Raw genomic sequence first — 9,661 nt, forward strand, 5'->3', positions numbered from 1 at the left:
CTCACAGAAACCTGTGTAGCCCAAGATCACAGTGATAAATGGCTGACTTGGTGCCAAGGTGATGCTGTTCTCAGTAAATTGGGTTTAATGTTATATTTACCAAAACATGTTGCACTTGAATGGAACCTGGATTTGGCCAGGATCAAAGATGAACCATATTCAAGAATTTTACCTTAGGACTCATGAACATGGATGCTCATGTGTCTCTGAATAGTGTGCGAACTATGAAATGCATTTCAGACCCTCATTAAAAACAAAAACCTATTCAGGAAACAAGTTTATCACTGAGGAATTCTCTCTGAACACTTGGCCTGTAACAATTAGTTTGATGGCTTTTCGAAACCAAGGGTAAAAGAAAGCATAAATCAAGGGATTCATTGCTGAGTTGTAGTAAGCAATCCAAACTAATATCTCATACACATATGTGGGTGTGATGAAACCCAGAAAGGCATCGATGATGGAATCCAAGAAGTATGGCAACCATGAAATCAGAAATGCTATCACTGCGATTCCCAGGGTTGTTGCAGCTTTTCTCTCCCTCTTGGCCACCCTGCCTTTGTAGCTGTCTGATGATTTTGCAGTCTTATTGCTCAGACTTTCAATTTTCCTAGCCTGCTGCTTAGCTATGAGGAAAATCTTGGAGTAAACAGTTATCATCACAAGTGCAGGGATGAAAAATAATAGAAAATCAATCAAGACCCAGTTTTGATTCACTGCAACCTGACAGCCTCCCACACAGGTGAGAGCACTCACTAGTTCCTCCAGCCCAGCTTCATTTGCTCCTGTGTAAAGAAGGGAAAAGCTGAAGATAACAGCAAGCAGCCAGGAGAAAGCAACACATTTGCCAGACAAGGAAACCGTGAACTTACTTGGATAGACCAGAGGGTCAGTGACAGCGATGTATCTATCAATGGAGATAAAGCACAGGTGGAAGATAGAGCAGTAACAGAAGGAGCCTTCGAAAGAAGAGTGGAATTTACAATAAGCATCCCCAAAGTACCAGCAGCTCTCCACAGACCTGACCATGCTGAAGGGCATCACAGTCGTCCCCACCAAGAAGTCAGCACAGGCCAGAGAGGCGACCAGAAAATTGGCTGGGGAGTGGAGCTGCTTGAAGTGCAGGATTGAAGTCATCACCAGCAGGTTTCCAAAGACAGCCAGCACAGCCCCAGAGCCAAACACCAGGTACAGAACCAGGCGGGGTCCTGGGGAGTATGGAGCTTTGACACAGGATCCGTTCCAGTTCTCATAGCACAGCTGGACAGCTGCAGGAGGGGCCGGGTCACCGCTCATGTTTCTCTCTGTACCTGGTAATGGAGTCATCTTCAACAGTCAAGTGTGTAATTCCTGTCTTCAAAAATCCTCAGAAAATATAAAATACTCCTTAATTGCGATCAAGCTAATAACTTTTTCTCTTTTCTTTATACCTTCATCCAATACTTAGAAACCAATTAATGTCCACATCTGATAAAAGTATTTTCTTCCTACTACACAGGTAGTCAACTTTCATTATTGCATAAAATGCTGTTTATTTTTATTTTAAAATTTTTCTTTCTTACCTACTGTTTCATATGTGAGCAGTGTTTGGTTTCAAAAGGAATAATCTGTTTTCTGATGCATGTCGGGTTGCCACCTTTTATTAGGGTTCTTATCCCAATTAAACCAAGCTAGGCTAATGTTCTGAACAGTCTTTTCCCTCAGGAAAGTAGCTTAATGAATCCAAATATCTAATGCTGCTAGGATTGAATCCCATAATGCGAGGTGAGGCAAGTGAGACACTTTAAATAACTACTGTGCTTATGGTAACGCCAAATATGTGCCCTTCTAATTTGCTGATGGCATTTGATGCTTTCAAACAATTGAGATGAAAGTAATATGTGTCTTAACAAACCTTTGTTCAGAATTTGAAAGTGCATTGTTTGCTTGGATTATTATATATCATCTTTTTCATGTTTGTAAGAAATATTTATTAACGAATCTCTTGCTGTTCTTAAAACTCCTTCAGATAAGCTCTTGTTCCCTTTTATCATTTGTTTGTGTTTTTTAAAAATTTATCTGCTTGGTATCCTTTGTGATATACAGTAGATGCATTCATCGTGGGAGTTGTTTCACACATATATCACATCTTGATCCTTTTCTCCTCCTTTTCCCTCTCTCCCTCCCATCTTCCCCTTTGCCTGATCCCTTTCCCATTGTGTCAAAGAACAAACTTTTAATTCACTGATCCTTTGTATTTCAATTTCAATAATTTTCACTTCAATCTTTCTGATTCTTCCCTTGTATTAGTTTCAGATTTGTGCTTTTCTTGTCTTTCTAGGATCTTGAGATGCATCATGATGTTATTTATTTGGGATTGCTCATGTGCACTTTTACATCTATAACCTTCCCTCTGAGAAGTTCTTTTATTATGTCTCATAGGTGTTGATATATCATTTTTCTATTGTCATTTGGTTCTAGGAACTTTTTAAAATTTCTTCCTTGGTTTCTCCTGTGATCCACTGATTTTTCAATAATGTATTATTTAATACTTTGCATATTTTCTGTGGCTTCTTTTGCTTTATATTTCTAGCTTCATTCCACTATGATCCAGTCAATGCATGTGATTATTTCAATTCTTTTGTATTTATTTAATCATGCTTTATGGTGGAAGATCTATTTGGAAAAAGATTCCATGTGCTGTTGATAAAAATCTGTATTCTGTTGTTGGATAAAACATTCTGTAGATATCTGTTAAGTCTTTGTTCAGTGGTGTGGCTTGACTCTAGCATTTTTTTGTTGATTTTTTCTTCTGGTTGACCTAATTGAGAGAGGGGAGTATTAGTATCCATCTGTCCTGTGAAGTCCAGGATCTTTTGTTTTCTGAAATTGGGTGCACTGACATTCAGTGAATAGATATTTATAATTGTTATCTCTTCCTATTTAATTATTTCCTTTATCAGTTATAGAGTGACAATACTTGACTTTTCTGATCAGTTTTAGCTTGAAATCATCTGTGTCTGAAAATAAGATAGACACTCCTGCTTGTTTGGGGGTCTGGTTGATTAGAGAATCATTTTCCATGCTTTCATTTTTCAGTCTATGTAGTTCTTTTTGAGATATTCTCTGGTAGGCAATGTGTGTTTCATTTTGTTTATGATCCAGTCTGCCAGTCTATTTCTTTTAATTGCTGAGTTGAGACCACTGACATTGAGAATTATTACTGTAAGGTATTGGTTGAATTCTGCTATTGCAACATTTTTCCAGTGCTGATTCTTTCTCCTTTTTTCCTTTTGTTTAACAGCTCCCCCAGGTACGTGTCTACTTTCTTTTGGGCTCTTTGGTTTGGTGGCCTCCCCGACTCTGTGTAGCATTCCATTAAGTATTTTCTGTAATGCAGCATTAGTGGTCATGTATTTCTTTCTAACTTATTTTTTGTCATAAAACATCTTTATTTCTCCATTATTTTGAATGCACATTTTACAAAATAAAGGAATCAGGGATGAAAATTATTTTCTTTTTGATCTTGAAAATGTTTTCTCCAGGTTCTTTAGATTTGTGCTGGTCTTTAAAGATTGTGCTGAGACACCCACAGTTATCCTGATGGCTTTGCCTTTATAGGTTACTTGCTATTTTTCCTCTAACAGCTTTTAGTACTCTCTCTCTCTCTCCTTTTGATAAAATTTTTTATTATGATGTGTCATGGAGTGGTTCTTTTCTGTTCATGACTATATGTGCTTGTACTTGAATAGTGCATCCTTTCCCTGGATTTGGAAACTTTTCAATGATTTCAGTAAATAATTTTTATGCCTTTTGAGTCATCTTCTAATTTTTCTATTATTTCATTGATTCTGTGGGTAGTTAGTCTTTTCTTGAGTTATCTGGTAGCTGTTGCATCCAATTTGTATGTTGTCTCTTTTTTTAGGACATCATTAAGTTTGTGTTCTATTACGTTCATTTTGTCTTCCATTTCTGTTACCTTGTTATCACATTAGTCGAGTGTGCTACCCTTGACTTTTAATAAATTATATAGAAATCCAAATTATAATAAAGAGCAAAATAAAAGCTAGATGGTAGGAAGTGGGGAGATAGATCTTTCTCAAATAAAGGAGATCAAGAAATGAAGGGAGGGGAAAAGAGGAAAGGGAAAGAGGATGAAAAAGGGAATCAAATTATGTAACATCCATGTACCAACTCCACACAAGGAATGTAAACATTATGTACTGCAAACATGGACCAATGAAAAAAATATTCAAACATTTTTATGTCTTTCTCTGCTTTATTTCTTTAATACTTTGTAATCTTTTAGAAATGGTCTTTATTAATTAAGTCCTCTTTCAGCTTGTTAAATATTTTATGCATTTGCTTATATGTTCCTTCTTTATCTCTTCAAAAGTTTTGGCCATTTGATTTTTGAATTCTTTGCCTATAGCTTCTTTTAATTTTGTGTCCATGAGATCAGCTTCGGAGGAGTTAGAGGGTTAGAGGTGTTTCTTGTGGCTTTGCTTTCTCATGTATATACTGGATCTATTCAAAATAAGATTTTTTCAGTGTTTATTTTTTATTAGTACACGTTTGGATTACATCATGTTTATACTCCCTGTGAGAAGTTGGTACTTGTATAGAGCACATCTCAATCCTTTTTTCATTCTCTTTCCCTCCATTCCATCCCCACTCCTTTACTTCCTTACTCCCTTCCCATTTGAAAAACATCTATCTCCCTACTTCCTATTATCTATCTTTGATTTTGCTCTTTATTTGTATTTTGTGTTTCTCATATAAGAGAAAGTGATATTTGCACAGTGTGTCTGATTTATTTCACTTAATATTAGAGTCTCAAGTTGCATCCATTTTCCTATGAGTCAAGTTATCTTTTTTATGGCAGAATAGAGTAGAAATACCACAATTTCTTTATTCATTCATCTGCTAATGGACATGCAGGTAGCTTCCAAGATTTAGTTATTATGAACTGGGCTACTGTAAACATAGTTATGCATGTATCTCTGTAATATGATTTTTTAAACTTTTGGTAAGATACCTAGAGGAGAATAGTCGCATCAAATACAATGGTAGTGTTAGTTTTTTGAAGAATCTCCATGGTGACTTTCATAGATGTTATACTAGTTTACATTTCCCACCAAGGATTTCTTTCTCCCCACAACCTCATCAGAATTTATTATTTGACTTCTTGATGATAGCCATTGTCTCTGAAGTATATGGAACCTCAGTGTTATTTTAATTAGAATGTTTCAAAAGGCCAGAAATATGGAACATTTTTTCATATATTTATTGGCCATTTTTCTTCTGATAAGTGTTTGTTCAGCAACCACACCTCCATTGGTCCCAATTTTATAAATGATTCTTGTAAAACCAAAATTTATGTTTGAAATTTTTCTGCTATACTTTTTGACTAATTCTCACTACGAATCTGGCTAAAATAGATAGCAGGAATCATGCCAGCCCTCAATGTTGGGCTGCCTTGAAACTTCCACCACCAGATCAATTAGTCCACTACTCTTCAATGGAGTTTCCTGCAAAGTCTCACCACAGGTAAAGAAATTTTTGCTATATTGTAAGACGCATGAATTCTGGTCCTTTTCCCAATCAACTCCATATTCCTGACAGAAATTTCTTGAACCTGGCCTTTACTGCCTGCATTCCTATCAGCATTCTGGTCTTCTTAGCTCTGACCAGAATCGCCCTTCATTTTCTGCCAACAATATTCTAGGGCTTCACTATCCCAAATCTACAAGGCTTCCTGGTACAAATTGTCTGTATTAGTTTCTTTCCCATCACTATGACACCAAAAATGACACCCACAACTTGAAAAAAGGGAGGGTTTGATTTGGCTCAGAGTTTCAGGGTATTTGGTCCAGGGTTTCCTGGATCCAGAGTATCAGCATTACTGGAGAAGACTATAGCAGAACAAAACTGCTTAGTTCATGTGGACCAGGAAACAGGTCAGGGGAACAGCACCAGAGAGAAAGAGGCAAGTGACCAGATATGGACCCCAAGGTCATGTCTCCATGACCAACACAGAAACACACAAAAATGTGCTCTAATGGGTGGCTTCCAAGCCAATCAAATTGACAATTAAGCTTAAATTGTACAATTGGGAAGCTGCTTTCTATAACTGTCTAATGCTCAAACAGTTTTGTACCAACATTTTATGTTTTGTTACCAACATTTTATTGTTTTATGTGCTCTCAACCTACATCTTTTGTATACATTGATATGGTATATCACCATCCACAAAACGATAGTTTTATAATTTATTGTGCCTTTGTGGAAGACTCAGAAATACTGCTCAGTTCTATTCAGATCTCTCTTTAAGAAAAGGATCTGGGTAAGAAAGGGGTCTGGACTTGTGTGTATCATGTTTTCCATCATATGGACTCATCACAGTGATGATATGATAATCAGATAGGATGAGCGATTGGTACCTAGCACACAGCAGACCTTGCTGAGATGCATGTTTGATAGCAGTTTGGAGCAAGGCCTTCTGAAGATGCACGGGGCCCCTACTTCACTAGAGTAGTCAAAGATGTCTCTTTAAAAATAAAGGACAAAATGACTACAACTTATGTCTCTTAGAGCAACGAAGGAAGCAGATACCTGAAAGACAATTTCAGGATTTAGAGGCAACATATTCCACACATTAAGATACCACTCTAGTCCATGTAAAAACATCTTCCAGCTTTGTGTGAGGCCTGGAATAGGATAGAACCCTTTACTGGGATGAGGCTACAGTACAAGGGCCATACAAATTAGGGCCCTTATGGTGGTGGAAATATTAGTTGCAGAAAAGAATGCATTAAACACGTGATGTAGGCTCCATGGGTAAAATGTAGAGCTGTCCTCAAGGGTTCTGGAGCAAAGCCATACTATTTTTCAGTGGAGGTTGAAGCAGTTTCTGGAAATATGTCCATTGTTGTGCTACTGAGCCAGGGTAGTAATAAAATATTTGATCATATGACATCAGGTGGTTATAGGTGTGAAACTCCCCATTATAAATTAGGTCTTGTTGGATCCTCCAATGGAAATGCTACTTATGAGACCAAACAAAGCAAAGCTACAGGGTGCAAAGATTCTGCAGGAGCCCAGAGCTCATGTTGCCACCACCACTGTGGCAGCATCCCTCTAGCTCACACTTCAGCTGACCAAAGAGGAGGAAAAGGCTGAGCTGAGCTTACAGAGGGGCTCTCTCCACCTGTGTCTATGCCCAGAAACTAACAGGAGTTGCATTTAAACCTTGCTCAGCATTGGCCTTGAATGGGAATGGAGAGGAAAAACCTTCCCTATAGAGAAATTTTGTTTTAGAGAAATCTACTTTCCCAGCCCTTTCATTTTCAGTGTGCTCAGCCAAGAACTGGAGATTTTACTGTCAAACTTTTCTTTCCAATTTTAGCTCCAACTTTTCATCTTTCCATCACTCTTCAGCCTCCTGCTAACTATTCTGTCTTTCCAGGAAACCGAAAATATTCTGCACTTCTCATTCAAATTGTGTTTCATCACAATCACTTGATATTTCTAAAATCAGTATGACTTCAAGGGACACAGATATTGGTATTTCACACCAATATTCTTAGAATCCCAATCATTGTTCTTATCTTAGAGTTTTTTGATCAATCAGTTGTACAGATATTTGTTTCCTAAAACATGGTAAGAATTCTACATATGTAGCTCCTATCAATCAGAAGACAGAATTTTAGTGTGCAAATCAAAAGAGATGACCTTAGTTTTAATGCAAACATCATCAAAATATAGCAGCCAGTAGACTGCCCATCTTTGAGACAGCAGCAGCATGAGAGACTTCCCCCTCTCAACCTAAGACCACCATCATGCAACCCCATGGCCCATCCTGGGAAAACCTCCTGGAGAGAACTCATTTTCTCCTTTACTAAGAAGAAACAGACCACCGCTTCAACAAGATATTTCCTACAAAAGAGAGGACATGCATAGAACACAGGATCCATAATGATGTCATGCTCTGTCTGAGTCCTGTGGACCAATCATAGAAGCGCTATATTCAATTATTCATTTGAATCTGGCAATATTCACAGGACCAGTCCGAAGATTCTCTTCACAATGCTTCATTTCCATGTGGTCACAACCAACCAAGAGGAACTGTTCCTGGTCCTTTATTTACATCTGGTGGGAAGCCAAGCAAGTCTTTCCATAGGGCAGTTTAAATCCGGCACCAGGCCAAATGAGTTTTGATAGGACAAAAGCCCCAGTGCCTCATTTACATGAAGGGAAGCTAACTCAGGAATTTTGGATATAAAAGAAGCCTTTCCCTCTACTTTCTGGTCTGCTGTGGGATATTTCTCCAGCTAAATCTCAGTTTGCAGAGCATATTCGTTTTCACCTCCAATAAATGAACATATTCACTGCCTTTCTGTTGGTCTTATCCAATTCTGGTAGAGCCCAGAAACCTGGACAGACGCTCCATTGAACCTTCCATCAAGTAACAGCTCCTCTATCAAGGGTCTCTGTCTCACTGATGCTTTTCATCAGTGTTGGAAAATAATCAGTCAAACTGGTTCTTCATTGTTACTTCTGCTCTACACATTCTACTCTATACTTTGGGGATTCATCTTGTACATACTTAGACCTTTTTTTATTGCTTTGCCTGAAACTTGCTATTTCTGTACTTACCAGTATCTTTTTTCTCAGAGCAGTTCTTTGGGTATTTTCTACTTAGCTATTTTAGTTCATTAATCCTCTTTCAGTTTTTAATCTGCTACGAGGCTGTAATTGAGCTCTTTATTCCTTATAGATTTCAGTTTTCTGTGCACATTTCTTTTTAAAGGTACATATCTGTCAGTTCCAGTGTCAAGATCATATAGGGATCGGTCTTTCCACTTCTTGTTCAATTATTTGGTCCTAGAAATGACTGGTTATTTTTGCTATGTGCCACTAATTAAGTATGCAATTATGGAGGTTTTTTCTCCCAGAGAAGACTGAGATTGCAGCAGCCTGGGCGACTATGAGCAGATCAGTCACTGTAATGTGTTTTGTTCAGACTGCATAGTGTGCGATGGCTGGGCTCCTTCCCACTTTTCCCTGATTCTGATGCATCCATTGAAATCCGGGCATGTTTACCTCAGCCTGTCCCTTGTTACTGACCCTGAACTCCCAATTCTTGCCTCTCAGCTGTGTGAGGCTGCTAAGCACTGCTCAGCTTCTGAGCAATTGCATTCTTTGTTTCTCTGCCACTGAGCAGTTTAGCATTGAGGAAACATTTTAAGGTCAGGAGCCACATAGTATCCAGCACTCACTTCTCCACAGTTCTTATTTCTCTGGGACTTGGCCTTCCAACACAGGCAGCTTTGCTTCCTAAAATAAAAGCCACGCCTTCCTGCCCAACACACAGCTACCAGAATCTGATGACAGCATTTGGCCACCACGTTCCGCTTAGTCTCTCAGAGCAGGGATAAATGCTGCAGTGAATGCAGGAATTTTCCCAGGACTAGAATGTAGCTTAGTGATAGAGCTCTTGCCTGGTATGAGTGAGGCCCTGGGTTCAGTTTCCATTCACACACACGCACACACATGCACACGCACACACATACACACAAACACACACACAGATACACACAATCCTTGCAGAAGGTTCAATTCATCTTAACATATTTCCCTTCTCTGTAAAATTGGCCCAACAATTCTAGGCTCTTGGGGTTGC

General features: G+C 38.5%; 1 protein-coding gene across 1 annotated transcript; it reads right to left on the reverse strand.

The window, feature by feature from the left end:
- Positions 1–261: 261 nt before the first annotated feature.
- On the reverse strand, positions 262–1,293 carry LOC101705510 (trace amine-associated receptor 7a-like). Its single transcript, XM_087190295.1, has one exon. The coding sequence runs from the start codon at positions 1,291–1,293 to the stop codon at positions 262–264; it is 1,032 nt and encodes a 343-aa protein (XP_087046421.1).
- Between the last annotated feature and the right edge of the window lie 8,368 nt (positions 1,294–9,661).

Source organism: Heterocephalus glaber, unplaced genomic scaffold (genome assembly GCF_053883595.1).
Source record: "Heterocephalus glaber isolate CG9 unplaced genomic scaffold, H.glaber_assembly_v1.0 deba00001550, whole genome shotgun sequence".
In the NCBI taxonomy this organism is placed as follows: domain Eukaryota; kingdom Metazoa; phylum Chordata; class Mammalia; order Rodentia; family Bathyergidae; genus Heterocephalus; species Heterocephalus glaber.